This window comes from Bos javanicus, chromosome 4 (assembly GCF_032452875.1).
Source record: "Bos javanicus breed banteng chromosome 4, ARS-OSU_banteng_1.0, whole genome shotgun sequence".
In the NCBI taxonomy this organism is placed as follows: Eukaryota; Metazoa; Chordata; class Mammalia; order Artiodactyla; family Bovidae; genus Bos; species Bos javanicus.
The window spans coordinates 81,396,140-81,415,343 of NC_083871.1; the positions used below are offsets into that span (position 1 = coordinate 81,396,140).

Sequence of the window (19,204 nt, forward strand, 5' to 3'; positions counted from 1 at the left end):
TCCAACACTGTCCTCTGTTAAGAGGCTGAAGACGAGTTTTTGTTTTTATTTTTGAAAGATCATGGTTTCTTCACATATTCATTCACACTAGCCAAAGTCAAGAATTTCTGAGGACAAGTTTAGACACTTAATAAAGAACAGCAGTTCCTGAACCATCTGCTTTGCTCAAAAACTGAAGATCTGTCACCCGCAAATATTCGTCTTTCTCCATGCCTCTGAGAATATTACTGTCAGCTGGGGTAGGTAACATTTGGTTTTTAATTGACATGACAAACAGACCAGGCTTTATAAAATGGCTATAATCAGTGCCTCTTTTTGGTGAAAAACAAAAGCAAACCATCATATGAATCCAAAAGTCACTCACTTTCAGCAAGTTCTTTTGATCCATTTAAGTGTCCTGTTACTAATCTGCTGATGAAGAAATGTGCAAAACACAGAATTTGAAGTGAACAACAGAACCTTATTAGAGTCAAAGATATATGACAGAATACACTGGAAGTTTTTTTTTTTTTTTTTAAGAGGGAATCATTTCTCAAACTCATGTCATACAAAACTGCAGATTCCAGTAGCCTGATCCTATATTGTTGTCTTCTTACCTGGTAAGGAACAATACTGCCATGAGCTGTGCCCCACCTTTGTGCTTCCTTTTGGCCAATAAGATAATTAGCAGCTACCTGGGTCAAACATGCCACCTACCAGAAAGAAAAAAAGAAGAAGAAGACGCTTGTTTATTTCCACTCATAAATAAAAGGTCATAATAGGAAGATTCTCAATTGATTTCACTTCATGTCATTGTAAAAGGAAAAAAAGAGAAAGAGAAAACTGTTCTGCTTGGTTAGAAAATATGCAGGCAACCACACTTTCATCACACAAAGAAAAACAGAGCAGTATTACATTACTGCGTGAGACTAAGTCCTGAGTAACGGTCAATTGAGAAATATAAATACAGAAACACCCGCTCCTGAAAAGATCATCTGAAGGCAGAAGTTGACCCAGTGGATGGAACCCTGGTCCAGCCTTTAGCATCAAAGTCATTGCAAAATACATCAGCAACTAGTATATTACTTTACCCTTTTTCTTTCCATCAAGATGACACACAAAGAGCCTATATCGTCATTGAGCAAATGAACTGATCAGGTGCCACATTCCTCTAAACTTCTCATAACATGAAAAAATAATAAACAACCTCTACTTTGTTAAGTCAGTTCGGTCAAGCTTTCTGTTCCTTTTGCCCAAAGCATTGTTCCTGGCACAGAGGACCAAGATTATTTAACTTTTTAAATTAATTAACTAATCGTTCTCAAATAAAAATTACTAGACTTCTTTCAAAATGACCCTAAGCCCATATCCTCATTATAATACTTGTTTCAGCTTTCAAGAACTACAGATCTATTAAAGGGTCATCAAAACTGTAGGGTCAACCTCTGACTCTTGCAGTATTTCATACACAGAAAATGAAAACCTGTAATTATTGAAGACCAGGAGCTGACTGTGGCTCAGATCATGAACTCCTTATTGCCAGATTCAGACTTAAATTGAAGAAAGTAGGGAAAACCATTAGACCATTCAGGTATGACCTAAATCAAATCCCTTATGATTATACAGTGGAAGCGAGAAATAGATTTAAGGGACTAGATAGCAGTGGCACCCCACTCCAGTACTCTTGCCTGGAAAATCCCATGGGCGGAGGAGCCTGGTAGGCTGCAGTCCATGGGATCGTGAATAGTTGGACATGAATGAGAGACTTCACTTTCACTTTTCACTTTCATGCATTGGAGAAGGAAATGGCCACCCACTCCATGTTCTTGCCTGGAGAATCCCAGGGATGGCAGAGCCTGGTGGGCTGCCGTCTATGGGGTCGCACAGAGTTGGACACGACTAAAGCGACTTAGCAGCAGCAGCAGCAGATCTGATAGATTGCCTGATGAACTATGGATGGAGGTTCATGACATTGTACAGGAGACAGGGATCAAAACCATCCCCATGGAAAAAAAATGCAAAAAAGCAAAATGGTTGTCTGGGGAGGCCTTACAAATAGCTGAGAAAAGAAGAGAAGCAAAAAGCAAAGGAGAAAAGGAAAGATATAAACATCTGAATGCAGAGTTCCAAAGAATAACAAGAAGAGATAAGAAAGCCTTCCTCAGCGATCAATGCAAAGAAATAGAGGAAAACAACAGAATGGAAAAGACTAGAGATCTCTTCGAGAAAATTAGAGATACCAAGGGAACATTTCATGCAAAGATGGGCTTGATAAAGGACAGAAACGGTATGGACCTAACAGAAGCAGAAGATACTAAGAAGAGGTGACAAGAATACACAGAAAAACTGTACAAAAAAGATCTTCATGACAAAGATAATCACCATGGTGTGATCACTGACCTAGAGCCAGACATCCTGGAATGTGAAGTTAAGTGGGCCTTAGAGTGCATCACTACGAACAAAGCTGGTGGAGGTGATGGAATTCCAGTGGAGCTATTTCAAATCCTGAAAGATGATGCTGTGAAAGTGCTGCACTCAATAAGTCAGCAAATTTGGAAAACTCAGCAGTGGCCACAAGTCTGGAAAAGGTCAGTTTTCATTCCAATCCCAAAGAACAGCAATGCAAAGAATGTTCAAACTACCACACAATTGCATTCATCTCACACGCTAGTAAAGTAATGCTCAAAATTCTCCAAGCCATGCTTCAGCAATACATGAACCGTGAACTTCCTGATGTTCAAGCTGGTTTTAGAAAAGGCAGAGGAACCTGAGATCAAATTGCCAACATCCGCTGGGTCATTGAAAAAGCAAGAGACTTCCAGAAAAACATCTATTTCTGCTTTGTTGACTATGCCAAAGCCTTTGACTGTGTGGATCACAATAAACTGTGGAAAATTCTGAAAGAGATGGGAATACCAGACCACCTGACGGGCCTCTTAAGAAACCTATATGCAGGTCAGGAAGCAACATTAGAACTGGACGTGGAACAACAGACTGGTTCCAAATAGGAAAAGGAGTACGTCAAGGCTGAATATTGTCACCTCGCTTATTTAACTTCTATGCAGAGTACATCATGAGAAATGCTGGGCTGGAAGAAGCACAAGCTGGAATCAAGATCACTGAGAGAAATACCAATAGCTTCAGATATGCAGATGACACCATCCTTATGGCAAAAAGTGAAGAGGAACTAAAAAGCCTCTTGATGAAAGTGAAAGAGGATGGTGAAAAAGTTGACTTAAAGCTCAACATTCAGAAAATGAAGATCATGGCATCTGGTCCCATCACTTCATGGGAAATAGATGGGGAAACAGTGGAAACAGTGTCAGACTTTATTTTTGGGGGCTCCAAAATCACTGCAGATAGTGACTGAAGCCATGAAATTAAAAGACGCTTACTCCTTGGAAGGAAAGTTATGACCAACCTATATAGCATATTAAAAAACAGAGGCATTACTTTGCCATCAAAGGTCCGTCTAGTCAAGGCTATGGTTTTTCCTGTGGTCATGTATGGATGTTAGAGTTGGACTGTGAAGAAAGCTGAGTGCCAAAGAATTGATGCTTTTGAACTGTGGTGTTGGAGAAGACTCTTGAGAGTCCCTTGGACTGCAAGGAGATCCAACCCGTCCATTCTAAAGGAGATCAGTCCTGGGTGTTCTTTGGCAGGAATGATGCTAAAGCTGAAACTCCAGTACTTTGGCCACCTCATGCGAAGAGTTGACTCATTGGAAAAGACTCTGATGCTGGGAGGGATTGGGGGCAGGAGGAGAAAGGGACAACAGAGGATGAGATGGCTGGATGGCATCACTGACTCCATGGACGTGAGTCTGTCTGGGTTAACTCCGGGAGTTGGTGATGGACAGGGAGGCCTGGTGTGCTGCAATTCATGGGGTTGCAAAGAGTCGGACACGACTGAGCAACTGAACTGAACTGAACTGAATTATTGAATTCCATATGAGGATAATGACTTGATTCAGTGATCTGCCACACAGGGCTTATGTTCCAATGATTATCCATGGCTTCAAGGGCCCAGAACTATGGAAAGGAGGTGACCAAATAACAACTTTCCATAGTTTGCAGGACAAAAAGCTTCTGGCCTAATAGCACCATCATGATATTGCATAGGCTGGCTTTTCTTATTCTATTATCATCAGATGTGATAAGGAATCTACCAAGCCAACGAAAGAGACAACCCAAATTGAGACTGGCTTGTGGAGCAACTCAAGGGGTGGTTTTTTTCAGGGCTTGGTTCTACAACCTGTCCTTGCCCTCTACCTGGCTTGGGAGCTGTGTCTCCTACAAGAGTTATAAATGGAGCTCAGCCTGGATGAATCTCCTTGCAACAGCAGCAGTCATTCTCCTTTACTTTACTTTTTTCTTGGGATTTACACTCACTTTTATGTTCATTTACTGCTCTGCTGAAATTGGAACTGCCTTGTGGCAGCTGGTTTGGCTGTACTGCCCAGGTGGCAAAACTAATAAACTTTGAGTCATCCACTTCTGGACCTCCATCTGGTCTTGGGCATTTGAACCATGGAGCATTCCAGGGCTGCCTGGGGCTGCCTGGTGCTAATCACCATTTCACAGATCACTTCTGTGTCTTTCAAAATGGAAAATCAAATCAACATTTTGTAGTAAAAAATGTACTGGATGGGAAGTCCAGATTCATGGTTCCTAATTTCTGTCAACTGTAGGTATATAATTTAACCTCATTGACCTTTAGACACTTTCTCTATAAAATATTGGGCATTTGACCTAAACTAATTAGTTTCAAAACTTTTTTTATTTAAAAAAAGGGTATAATTCCTGTATCAAACTAAATAATGTATAAATAATACATAAGCAGCTAATACCCTGCCATGGACTGGCTGTAATACAGGCGACCTTACAATGCCACCCTAGGAAATGTGAACATAGAACACAATTTGCAAATTAGTAAATGGTCTAAATTTGTTCTCAAGGTCTATACCTCTGACTATATTATATTTCTTAACAATGTAGCAGAAGAAAAGATAGCAGGGATGCAACAGAAGTCATTTTCCCATGAAGGCTCTTCCTGAAACTGGGGACAGTTTCTCAAGTTTGAAGTTTTACCGTAAGAAAGGTGCCTCTTTGATAATAGCTATGTTGGGGAGTGGAGGTGCTGTTCCTTTCAAAACGTCTAGTGAAAGTCACTCTCTAAGGAGCTCAGGTGCTACTGAAGGTCAAGAATGCACATTAATAAAGGTGATGCCCTGTAAGCAAAAAGTCCCATGGGGCTTGCTAGTTTCACTTTTCTAATTCAAAGTCAAGTGATAATCAATAGACCAACAACAGAGAGGACTGCATCAACTTGTGGGCTTACTGGATGGTCACAGGTTTTTGTTTGTTATTGCTGTTGTTGTTATTTTTAATTGGAGGATAATTGCTTTACAATGTTGTGTTAGGTTCTGCTATTCAACCACGCGAATCAGCTGTAAGTATACGCATATCCCCTTCCTCTTGAGCCTCCCTCCCATCCACCCCCATCCCACTCATTTAGATCATCACAGAGCACCCAGCTGAGCTCCCCATGCTACACAGCGTCTCCCATTTGTACATGACAGTGTACAAATGTTAGTGCTACTTTCCCAATTCATCCCACCCTCTCCTTCCCCTGCTGTGTGCACAAGTCCATTCTCTACGTCTGCCTCTCTATTCCTGATCAGAAAATAGGTTCATCAGTACCGTTGGTCACAGGTTAATGTGAAGCTCTTAGATTGTTCTGAGACAGTTGCCAGGGATAACCATGGGCTGGATGCCAGGCTAGAGGTCAGCCTAGCTTCCTCATTTCTTGCCTTACTACCTCATTCTTTCTTCTCAATTTTGACTTCTGTGTTTGTTTTTGACAACTGTAGAGTGAGCTTGAATGAAGGGTCAGACTTCATCTCACAGACTGTTTCCAAGTGGAAGATCATATCCATTTTCTCCACACAACGATAGCTCATAAAAACAAGAAGCAATTTCAAAACTAGCAGGTTCCCACCAGGGAGGAAGGTTAAATAAGATTTTACACAAGCTGCCATCAAAAAACAAAGTATGATTTGTCAGTGACAACTCAGAGGTGAAGTCTGGGTGGGGGGGTGGAATTCTATTTTAAAAAGAGAGCAACAGGGCTAAACTTAGCAACCCAATGTTTAAAAGGGGCATTCCAGATCTGAAAGTAATCTACTATTTACAAAGACATATTTTAAAGCAGGAGAAAGGGGAGAGAGTCAACAGCTATGACGTGATTATGTATGAAAAAATCAGAGGCTTCCTGGCAATTAATGACAAATTTTCCACAGATCAAAAGAATACAGGATGTGACTTTTAGGTTAATAACTACATACTGTATACCCATTCTAAATATTGCATTAGATCATTATTTTCATCCCCTAAACTTAGGCTCATTATTTCATCATGTGGATGCCATATAATTTACTCAGAATGTTGCCTTTATATGGTTTCATCTAAACAAAACAGCCAACTTTGGCTTAATAATAATCATTCTGACAATAAAATTATTATTTTAGATAAAATAATGGGTCCTGATATTCTTTGCATTTAACCAGAAAACTAATGGGGTGGTCAATGTGGATTTCAAAGGGCACAGCCCCAGAAGGTTTGAGAAAGAATATGTCCATTCCCCAAAGCAGCCCCATGATGTCCATCACTTCGTTTTACTTCTATCAAAATGAAGATAAAATGCAACAATATAATCTTTCATCTCCAAAAGGACAACCAAACATCACAAGTAAAAGAGGAAAAACAAGATTAGAATCGTACCCCCATTGCATCAAAAGGGATAATTTTTTCCTTTCTGCTGGTACCAAGCTCACTCTGTTAATTGCATGGCAGGCCAATAAGTCTACAGATGATGTGTTGAGACAAGGAACTCGAACTCTATTAGGAAAGCTGGAGAATTGAGAACATGGCAGACTAATTTCTCAAAATAAGCACCTTATTGAGGTCTGGATGCCCATTTCTTTTATAGAAGAGGGTGAGGAAATAAAGTTAAAAGGTCATTTATCTTGCAAAATAGGAGGAAATGTGTTCATTTCTTCTTTTCTGCAGCCATTCATAGGTAGGCAGGGAGAAGGAAATGGCAACCCACTTCAGTATTCTTGCCTGGAAAATTCCATGGACAGAAGGAGCCTGGCGATCTACAGTCCATGGGGTCACAAAAGTGTGGGACATGACCCAGCAACTAAACAACAACAAAGAGATTGCCTCCCTGTGAGCTGAACAAAGCCATTTTAGTTTAACATTCAGGCAGAGGTGCAGGGTCCCCTGAGGCAGGCAATTGCGTGGGATGATAATAACAAAAGCAATGAAAAGCAATGGTTAAAGTCAAAGAAACAGATCCAATATGGAGTCAAAATTGACTCTTCCCTGTTACACTGCTTCCTTGCATATATTCTGGCCTCTGACTAAGCTAGACTACACACCAATCACACCCCACTTCTGCATCTACCGAAATCTGCATTCACTCTTCAAAGTCCATTTCAACAACACCATTTCATTAAGTTCCCACGTGCTGCATGCATGCTAAGACGCTTCAGTCATGTCTGATTCTTTTTAACCCTATGGACTATAGCCCGCCAGGCTCCTCAGTCCGTGGGATTCTCTGGGCAAGGATACTGGAGTGGGTTGCCATGCCCTCTTCCACGGGCTCTTTCTGACTCAGGAATTTAGGAGATCTCTTACATCCCCTGCATCGGCAGGCGAGTTCTTTACCACTAGTGCCACCTGGAAAGCCCTAAGCTCCCACATCACCCAAGCCAAAAAAGAAAGCCTCTGAGCAAATACAACACCTTAATTTGCCTGACTCCTGATGTGCTTTCATAGTCTGCCACATATTACAATTAAAACTATGAGATGATAAAGCTAGATATTCCTAAATCAGTAGTCCCTAAACCTAGCGGTGCATCACAATCACCTGGGGAATTCCACAACTCCAGCCAGACTTAAAGAACCAAAATGGAGCCTGGAAGAAAAGATTCAACCAACATATCATTAACTGTACACATATCTGAGATCCAAAGCTTTAAGAAACTCTAATCAAACCTCTGTATATTATAGATAGATAAAGGAACAGAGAAGGTAAATAATTTATCGGAGGTCACGTAGGTAAGTGGTAGAACTTTTCTCCAATGATAACGTCCTTCTCCATACTACAACATTATTAATCACTTCTTTTAAATTGGAAACTATTTCAGAGTAAGAATTATGTATTATAAACCTTTTGTATGTACTCATAGCACCTAAAATAGAACTTGAACACTAATATTTTTAAAGCATGAATGAAAACAATAATTACTGTTTATTTATTCAATACATACTGAGTGTTGGTTTGTGTGAGTCATTATGCTAGGTACTGGTTATACATAAGGAAATGAAAAAGACCTTGTCCTGCCCTCTTTGGACTTAAGAATAATGAAGAAGACAACTAAACAAACAGTCATAGGAACTGCCGTGGGGAGAGAAAATGGAGGAGAACTTTAAAAACAAATAAAATAACATGAGAAAGCCCTAAGGTAGGAAAGAGACTGGCATACAGGAAGAAAACAAAAACTGAAGGTGACCACTATAACCAAAGCATGAAAAGAAAGAGAAAAGGAATGAAATTGAAGAGGTTTAGAGAAGCCAGACAATGCCAGTCCTTGCAGATCAGGGTAAGGAGTTGTTATTTCCACATCTTTCAGACGATCATTTTAAAATCACAAATCATATCATGCCATTCCTCTTCTTAAAACTCATCAGGCTTCCCACTACATTTGTAATTAAACCCAAAGAATGACATGAAGAAAAGGAAAGAAAGGGGAACAGTTAATGCAGGGGTCTAACATGAGTTGCTGATAGTTCAGACCAGGTTGGTAGCAATGGAAATGCAAACAGTGAATTTAAGACATGTTTTAGGATCTGAAGGGACAGAACATGTGAAAAAGTATATGGGAAGGGGATAGCAGATAGAATGGTAAGGTAGGAGCCAGCTGTAACTCCCAGATTTCTGGCTGAATATCTGGGTAGGCTCTGAAGGCGTTCACAGAAATAAGGAAGTTGGACAGATGAACAAATTGAAGGCAAAGAAAATAAGAGTCTGTCTTTAAATATGTTTAATTGGAGATTCCTGTGAGACAATCACTCGGGCTGGAATCACCAGCACATAGATAGTATTTAAAGTCATACCCCCCATATATGTAAACGTTTAACTGATTCACTTTGCTGTACAGTAGAAACCGATACAACATTGCAATGGCAACCCACGACAGTTTTCTTGCCTGTGGAATCCCATGGATAGAGGAGCCTGACAGGCTACAATCCACCGGGTCATATAGAGTTGGACATGACTGAGTGGCTAAAACAACAAATACTTTAATAAAAATTAATAAAAGTAAATTAAAGTCATCCCCCAAGAGTATAAAATACAGAGAAAAACTTAGAGAAGAAATCATAAATAAAATAAAACAAAAGAAGACAAGCCTCCATATCAAAAGAACCCTTCCTCTAATCACAGGTATGGTCAAAGATGTGGGTATAAACTACTAGCTACAGTTGAAACACCACCAAATCAGAGATAGGTTTAATAAACTATGACATCCATATGTGATGGAACACAAAGTAGGCACTTAAAATGATGAAACAGAAGGATACAGCGCCATGTAAGAAAATGTTCACAAAATTTTTAAACTATTTTAGAAGAGTTTTAGATTTATAGAAAAAAATACCAAGATAGCAGAAGAGTTTCGATATACAACACACTCGGCTCCCCTGTTATTAACGTCTCTGGAGCTGGAACATGGTAAGTAAAAGAGGCAATAGTGGAAGGTGAGGTCAGGGAGGTATGCCAGGGTCAGATCATAAGGGTCCTTACAGGCCTGGTAAGGATCTGCAGTAGTATTCTAAGGGTTATGGGAAGCCATTGATTTATAGAATTAGATAATCTGGTTCTTACATGGAGTATACAGAGGCAATCAGTGGAACCAAATGATCTCACATGAGGTAGGTATCACAATGTCCATTTTTACAGCTCAGAAAACTAAGCCTAGGGAGCTTAAATATGTTGTATAGATGTCACAGCTGGTGAAGAGCAAAACTACAACTCACACTCAAATTCCCTAGTCTCTAAGCCATCCCTATACCACCGCCTCCTCTCTGTTTAACCTCTCTGCTCCCAGCCCCTCCCACTCTAGCAGGCCTTAGTGTTACAGCTCTGTCCTGCATATATATCCTTGGTTTCACATTTAATATTCCCTGCTGCTGCTAAGTCACTTCAGTCGTGTCCTACTCTGTGCGACCCCATAGACGGCAGCCCACCAGGCTCCCCCGTCCCTGGGATTCTCCAGGCAAGAACACTGGAGTGGGTTGCCATTTTCTTCTCCAAGGCATGAAAGTGAAAAGTGAAAGTGAAGTCACTCAGTCGTGTCCGACTCTTCGAGACCCCATGGACTGCAGCCTACCAAGCTCCTCTGTCCATGGAATTTTCCAGGCAAGAGTACTGGAGTGGGGTGCCATCGCCTTCTCCAATATTCCCTGCAAAGCCCCCCAAATCGCTGGAGTAGACTAGAAGCCCCACAATCACTCTGCTGTCCTCTGCATTTGCTAAGGTTGCACATCCTTAACTGAATCGATTAATTCTCTTCATGTTCTTCTGCTCAGCCTTACTCATTAACTAACTGTAAAAGTTAGTTAATGGGAGAAATATGTTAAAAGAGAAATTAAGAAGCTAACATTCATGGAGAACACATTATTCAGGAAGAAAACTTCTTCAAAAAAAGCCCTCATCAGAAAGAGATCCTGACATCGCTCTTTTTCATCCTAATGCCGTTCTCTTATATGACAAACTTTCTACACAATTTAACCCGCTTTGCTTTGTCCCTCATATTTTAAAGAAGACTAATTTCTTCAGGACCACTAAGGACCAAGGAGGAAAAACATTTGGAAGTAGAGAAAGTATTTTGACTATCTCAGGTTGAAAGAAGAAAAAGAATTCTACTTATTCATGCTACGTTTATCATTTTACATTTCTAGTATTTATTCATGATAAAAGCTAATACTTATTGAACACTAATTGTGCACTGTTCTAAGCATTTTATATGAAATACTTCTTTTAATCCTCACAGCAACGATATAAGTGAGATGTTTTGTTTGGTTTTTTATTTATTTTTGGCCACGCCAAGTGGCTTACAGGATCTCATTTCCCCGACCAAGGATTGAACCCAAGTCATGAAGATGAAAGCCTGGAATCCTAACCATTAGGCCACCAGGGAACTCTTACGTGTGAGATGTTCTGATGAACCCATTTTACGAATGAGAAAACTGAAGCATGGAGTAGGTTAATAATCTTCCCTAGGTTGTGTACTTAATAAACACATAAGCCAGGACCTGAACTCGACTGCTCTGGATTCTGGCATTCTATACTAAATTACATACAGAATCAGGCTCCTTAAGATTTCTGAGAAGCCTTGATCTTAAAAAGTTTTATCTTACTGTTTTACCTGTCTAAAAAAAAAAAAAAACAGTGATTAAACATCCTTTTCAATTAAGTAAACATCTACAGCTAAGTCTAAATTTTATTATAGAATACTTGAAGTAGTACTCATTCTAAGTTTTCTGCCCTGCTGAAACTATGTCTTGGCTTCTATTCCAATGTAATTAGAAATAAACTTCAACCTATAAACATTTTACCTGTAAACACCAAAAACCAGTGGAGCTGTTATATAAATTTTAAATCTCTACTTTTATTTACTTAGCAAAGAAAAACATATTATCATATCCTTCTCTTCATGGCAACTATTTAACTTAATGAAAGGAACACACACATTTCACATTTCTCTGAATTATCACTAATGATAGTTAAATCATATTGATGTTTACTTTATATTCTGAACTCAAAAGAAAAACATATTTGCATTATACTCAGAATAATTTTGCCAATCCATCTGAATGAAAATCAGACATATGAGGAAACTGGATATTGAGTGCCAGAAGGTAAGACCAGACAGCAAAGAGAGGCAGAATTTCAAAAGCATGTTTAGGATAATACATCAAACATATTTCTTACCATGAACCACTGACCCAGTCAATCATTTGACTCAAAAAGTGGTTATGAACCTCTAAAAAAATGTGAAGAGTAAGTGAAAATGTAGAAAAGTAACATTTAGTGACATGATTTACGTATTTATCCCTGTGATGGCACGTCTTCAGTTTCAAACATCTTCTTCAAACATGAGTCGACATTTTAAATGACTTAGTTCTTTAAAATATGTCTGTCTGTAGAATAAAATAATACATTATTCTGAAACACTAGTTTTTGAAAGAAGTTCTAAGAATGAAATTACTTTTGATTTTTGCTTCCTTCAGGCTTGTAGCAAATATCTAACAAGCACTTACTACATGCAAACCACTTTCAGGTTCAGTGGAAGACCCCAAAGTCAATTAAAAAGTTTCATCTCTCAAGAAGGTTAAAAACTATAATTACAAGAGAAATAATCTGTTCTACAGGAGACTTTATTTTTAAAATATCAAGTAGGGGTAAAAGGTGATGTTTGAGCTGACCCTTCAACAATTTAGCTATGCAAACATGAGGAAAAGGACCTTCCATATGAAAGAAATACTGTGAGCAAAGTCACAGCCTAGATAGAAAAGTACTGGGATTTTTTAATTAATTAATTAATGGAAATAAAAAATGAAACAAGGTATTAAATTTGATTACCAGGAAATCACAAATGCTTATTAAGACACAGTATCAATAAAGCAGTGTGGGGGGGGGGGGAAGCCAGATTAAAAAGGGTTAAGGAATGAATGAAAAGAATGTGGAAGGTGAAAGAATATTTTCGAAGCTTGCATAAAGGGTGAAGGAGACTCAATCGTAGCTCAAGCAGGTGAGCAGGAAGACAGAGGTTTTATTTTTGAAGATGGGGGAAAACCCTGCAATTCATTCAAATATGCAAGAAAAAAATAATTGGAGGTGTGAAGTCTTAAGCAAGATGTAAGAGGACAAGAAAGAAAATACAAGTTAAGGGATTATGGTTTAAAAATCCCATCTCTCAGTGAAGTCTTCCCTAACTCATTCAGAAGAGGTCATTTCCCCTCTATCTCTGTCCATTAGTAGCATGGAAGGTTGTGGAAGGAAAGAACTTGTCCAATTTGTTCAGTGCTCTCTCCCTAGGAGCAGGAACATCATCTGAGACATACTATAGACACTCAGTCATTAATAGTTAAATCGGGAAATAAAGGAAGTTTTCCTCTAATTTGGGAGGAGAATCTTAATGAAGAAGAAGAAATCTTTAAGTGAAAAAGAAGAAAGTTGGATGCAACCTCCCCAGAGAAGCAGGACAATAGCAGGCATCTTCTTAGGATGAGGAGAACAGGCTGATGTTTGCTGCTTCCCCTAAATCCTGCCTCTGCATACTAAAGTCACACAGAGCACACATGCATGCGTGCATGCGTGCCTGCTCAGAACTTTCAGTCATTCTAACTTTTTGCAACCCTATTTACCATTCATCAAGTGGATAAACACAGAGGCTGTTAGATAGCAATCTCAAGGCCTGAGGCCTCATGTTCAGGGTGAGGAAAGCCACAAAGGTGGCATAGTAACAACAATGGAGGCTTCAGAGGTCAAGACCTTATTGAGCTAAAAATGAGTATATGATTATGCAAAAGATCCATGGATGAGTAGAGACACAAAATAACTTCTCCTGTAAGTCAGAATCGACCTAGGAATGGGTATAGGGTGAGTTTGTAATGAGGGGATGAGGGGTGGAGCCAATAAGTTCTAAGAGGAACACTGCTGCTGCTGCTGCTGCTGCTAAGACACTTCAGTCGTGTCTGACTCTGTGCGACCCCAGAGACAGCAGCCCACCAGGCTCCCCCGTCCCTGGGATTCTCCAGGCAAGAACACTGGAGCGGGTTGCCATTTCCTCCTCCAATGCGTGGAAGTGAAAAGTGAAAGTGAAGTCACTCAGTCGTGTCCGACCCTTAGCGACCCCATGGACTGCAGCCTACCAGGCTCCTCTAGGCAGTTCAGTTCAGAGGTTAAAATGTTGAAGAAAGGTTGACTCCTACTGACCCTGTACATATCCTTCATTGTTCCCTGGAGCCCAAGAGCTTTCCTCTGCAGAATGTGGTGTCTTATTTTGGGAAGAGCTCCACACACTTTATTTAGTTGTGTTAGTTCAGGGTACCTTCTCCAGCTGGGCCTCCCAGGTGGCACAGTGGTAAAGAATCTGCCTGCCAATGCAGGAGATGCAAGAGAAACAGGTTCAATTCTTGGGTTGGGAAGATCCCCTGAAGGAAGAAATGGCAACCCACTCCAGTATTCTTGCCAGAAAACTTCCATGGATAGAGGGGCCTGGCAGGCTACAATCCATGGGATCTCAAAGAGTCAGACATGACTGAGCACACATACTCCCCTTCTCCAATTTTCTATTTTGTCACTTTTTTCCTCTAGTTCTGATAACCTCTGCTTTTATGTCCTAATAATCTTTTGTCCCTGGAACCTGGAGGGTATTCAGTTCAGTTCAGTCGCTCAGTCATGTCCGACTCTTTGCGACCCTATGAAGCACAGCATGCCAGGCCTCCCTGTCCACCACCAACTCCCGGAGTTCACTCAAACTCACATCCATCGAGTAGGTGATGCCATCCAGCCATCTCATCCTCTGTCGTCCCCTTCTCCTCCTGCCCCCAATCCCTCTCAGCATCAGAGTCTTTTCCATTGAGTCAACTCTTCTCATGAGGTGGCCAAAATACTGGAGTTTCAGCTTTAGCATCATTCCTTCCCAAGAACACCCAGGACTGATCTCCTTTAGAATGGACTGGTTGGATGTCCTTGCAGTCCAAGGGTCTCTCACGAGTCTTCTTCAACACCACAGTTCAAAAGCATCAATTCCTCAGTGCTCAGCTTTCTTCACAGTCCAACTCTCACATCCATCCATGACCACTGGAAAAACCATAGCCTTGACTAGACGGACCTTTGTTGTCAAAGTAATGTCTCTGCTTTTGAATATGCTATCTAGGTTGGTCATAACTTTCCTTCCAAGGAGTAAGAATCTTTTAATTTCATGGCTGCAATCACTATCTGCAGTGATTTTGGAGCCCAGAAAAATAAAGTCAGCCACTGTTTCCACTGGTAACCACTAATTTGTTCTCTACATATCTGTATGTTTCTTTTTTGTTAAATGCACTAGTTTTTTCTTAGATTCCACATATAAGTAATAACATATAGTGTTTCCTTTCTCTGTCTGACTTATTTCACTAAGCCTAATACCCTCCATTTCTTTGCATTGATTGCTAAGGAAGGCTTTCTTAGCTCTTCTTGCTATTCTTTGGAACTCTGCATTCAGATGCTTATATCTTTTCTTTTCTCCTTTGCTTTTCGCTTCTCTTCTTTTCACAGCTATTTGTAAGGCCTCCCCAGACAGCCATTTTGCTTTTTTGTAAAAAAAATAAGTTCCTCTTAGAACTTATTGGCTCCCCCCCAATACAAACTCCCCCTGCCCCCCCATTACAAACTCACCCTATACCCATTCCTAGGTCAATTCACTTCATGGGAAATAGATGGGAAACAGTGGAAACAGTGTTAGACTTTATCTTTCTGGGCTCCAAAATCACTGCAGATGGTGACTGCAGCCATGAAATTAAAAGACGCTTACTCCTTGGAAGGAAAGTTATGACCAACCTAGATAGCATATTCAAAAGCAGAGACATTACTTTGCCGACAAAGGTCCGTCTAGTCAAGGCTATGGTTTTTCCAGTGGTCATGGATGGATGTGAGAGTTGGACTGTGAAGAAAGCTGAGCACTGAGGAATTGATGCTTTTGAACTGTGGTGTTGGAGAAGACTCTTGAGAGTCCCTTGGACTGCAAGGAGACCCAACCAGTCCATCCTAATGGAGATCAGTCCTGGGTGTTCATTGGAAGGACTGATGTTGAAGCTGAAACTCCAGTACCTTGGCCACCTGATGCAAATAGCTGACTCATTTGAAAAGCCCCTGATGCTGGGAAAGATTGAGGGCAGGAGGAGAAGGGGACGACAGAGGATGAGACGGTTGGATGGCATCGCCGACTCGATGGACGTGGGTTTGGGTGGACTCCCGGAGTTGGTGATGGACAGGGAAGCCTGGCAGTGCTGCAGTTCATGGGGTCGCTAAGAGTAGAACACGACTGAGTGACTGAACTGAACTGAATGAGGAGAGGGAAAGGGTGACAGGCAAGATAAGTGTGGAGATAAAGAAGAACAAACTACTAAATACAAAATAAATAAGCTACAGGATATAGTATACAGCAATATTTTATGATAACTATAAATGGAATATAATCTATAAAAATTTTGAATCACTAAGCTATACACCTGAAACTAATATTGTAAATAAACTACACCTCAATTTTTTTAAAAGCCTTCCTCATCTCAATTTTAAAAGACAAACCTTTTGCATTTTCTTCTAAATAGAGATTTTTCTCATATCCAGCAAATGCAAAGGACTACATACCCTTGGGACTATACTTACTTTTATATCCTGATTTTTACACTTAACAAGAATTTTCTCATATTTTTATATACTCCCTAGAACTTAATTTTAAAAGTAAACAAAACAAGGAAATGAGCCATTAAAGGCAGTATCAGTAGAGGAAGGGAAGAAGACAGTGAAATGCAAAGGTTAAGAAAATTAGGATAGGAAGCAAAACCTCAAATACAAATAATACGTTGTTTGGCAGTGAAAAAAAGGAAAGAGATGAACAATAGCTGGAATGCATAGCCAAATCACCAAAAATGGTGTCAAATAAAGACTGTTTATGATGCCACCTTTTCTGGGGTATATTGACTTTTATAGAAAATTAATCAAGGATCAAAAGCCTTGGCACTAAAGAATGAATCTCTCTTGGTGGAATTTCAGGCATTTTCCAAAGTTCATGGGAGAAAGATTTTATAATCAAGGGAGGCATTTTCCTAGAAACTTTAAGTCACAGAACTACATAAAACAACCCTGAATATAACAACAGCTTATAAACCAAGTGCCGGCATGAGAACAAAATTAACTAACTTATAAACTCTGCCTACATCTGATCATTCTAAGTGACTAAAATCCAAGCCTGTAAAGGTGAATGTGGTGATGATTTCTGTCTGGCCATGTCATATTACATTGCTTTCCTGAGCTCCTGTGGAATGGTTCCCAGAATAACAGGGGAGGGGGGTACTCTCTAGAATGCAGTACATAATTAAGTTCTTTACTGGTGACTCGTCTGAAAGTGACCTCATGGGAGTTCTGGGGAAAGGCGCAAAGCCAGGTGTGGATTAGGACAAGAAATCATGTCAGTGATCAGATGACTCAGCAGGTAAAATATGTATTATGTCACTGCACTTCAAGCAAAAAATTCAGGCAATGAATACAGGTACACAGTGCCAAAGACTGCCATGTTCATTAACAAAACCAACTCAGTGATGAAAAAACAACTCTAAGAATAGCCAAATAAAGAAAACACATTCTAGGCTTTATATACTAATTCTGTTTTATTTGAAAGGTTGTATTTATATTGTATTTTTTCATCCAGCAAATATTTATTGAGTGATTACTTTGTTTAGGCAGTGTGCAAGGTGCTGGGAATATATTGGTGAAAAGAGATGGATTCTCTGCCTTCATGGAACAGGGTCTAGTGAGAAGACACACGGTGAACACACTTTCCAGTGATGCGAGGCGTTTAGGGGCGGCAATGTGATTGGAAACAGGCCTAGGGGACTTAGCTCAAAGTGGAGTTTGCATGACAAGCACATTCTTTTCACACTTTCTCGCCCCCTCCTCCCACCAACACACACAAATGTTTTGGCAAATATAACAGTCATCTTTACTAATTTGGGAGTCACTTCACAGGAACAGAAACAATGAGAATATTTCACTATATTTACACAAACACTTGGCCAATTTCTCCACTGTTCTAATACATCTCACCAGAGAGTAAAATCAAGTCAACTGATTTCAGAACCTCACTAGTTTATGTCACAGTCAGAACTTATCAACGATGCGCCACATGGCACAGGCTGGATGGCTTTTAAGATCTAAGCTGCAAATTGTAGACGAGTTTGGGCTTTTCAACATCACCTCTAAAAGACCTCAAAGATATACCGACAGAAGCAGCCTTTGATGACATACTGTATCATGTATCCATATTCTCATATGTCCCTAATTCAGCACATTTGCATATGATCTGCATTCTAACATATCCACAAATATGTTTTTATATGCTAGAAGACTGTAATATGATAGAGCCCTTAAGGAGTCACTCTGCTTTGTTGTGTCAATTCTCATATTCATCAGACAGTGATCATTCTACTAGCCACATCCTCCACCTACTCCTTAACCACAATTGGAGGGCTAGACAGTTGTGAAGAGGGCATACTCTTGGATCTTTTTGACATCCTCAGCAGTCTGGTAGAAAGAAATTTGGATCTTGAGTCAACAGGCCTGAGTCTCAGTCTCAGCTTAGCCCCTTACTGCAAAGCTCTCAGTCAAGTTTGCGAGACATCACTAACCTCCTCGTAGCCCTGTTTGTGACTTCAGAACAATATTGTGAGAGTGCTTTGAATACACTCAAAGGCAGGAATAACGAAAATTATTTAAAGAAACATATTATCCATGAAAATATAGGCTAAACAGCAAACTTGGGGTTTTATGGCAATTTAGTAATTTCAATTAATTAATGTTTTTCATAGTTTGCTGATATAAATAATATATCTAGGAAAAGCTTCTCCCACAAATGGCAAACCAGGTCAGTCAGCTTTAGAAATTCCAAGTATATTTATTGTTTTTATTAATCAAAGAAGAATTTCTAAACTGCAAATTTTTCACCTTTCTACAAATTTTAAACACACATGAAAACTCTATTGGTTTAGAACACCAAAAAAGCATCTGTGGTTTGACTCTAGAGTAGCAAAATTTCTGACACGCTGAGGGGGCTTTAATGTAGATGTCACGCCAGTGTATGCTCCTCGGTTTTTGTCTCATCATTTCTAATAAGATTTCTAAGACAAGTATTATCAGTTTACCTCCAGAGTTTGTAGGTTGGCAGTTCAATGAGCATGATTCATTGCATTAATGTGTTTTGCTTGGTTTACATAGTATTGGGTTGGCTGAAAAGTTCATTTGGGAACTTTTAGGCCAACCCAATATTTCAAAAATTGAAAGTTGTATATAAAAATTCAGATTTCTTACTTCAAAAAAATGCAAATTTGGCTAC

At 39.8% G+C, this 19,204-nt stretch overlaps 1 protein-coding gene across 14 annotated transcripts in view; it reads right to left on the minus strand.

Moving 5' to 3' along the window:
• Window positions 1-19,204, minus strand: part of SUGCT (succinyl-CoA:glutarate-CoA transferase) — an 861,069-nt gene that overhangs the window by 702,921 nt on the left and 138,944 nt on the right. For 13 of the 14 annotated variants that reach the window (XR_009736133.1, XR_009736132.1, XM_061415379.1 and 10 more), the window contains one exon: window positions 597-692. The exons of the other annotated variant lie outside the window; for it this stretch is intronic. Coding sequence is in view for 11 of the 13 variants with exons in the window: in XM_061415379.1 (XP_061271363.1) it covers window positions 597-692 (96 nt within the window). In the remaining 2 variants the exon portion in view is untranslated. The remainder of the gene's footprint in view (window positions 1-596; window positions 693-19,204) is intronic. 14 annotated transcript variants of the gene reach the window in all.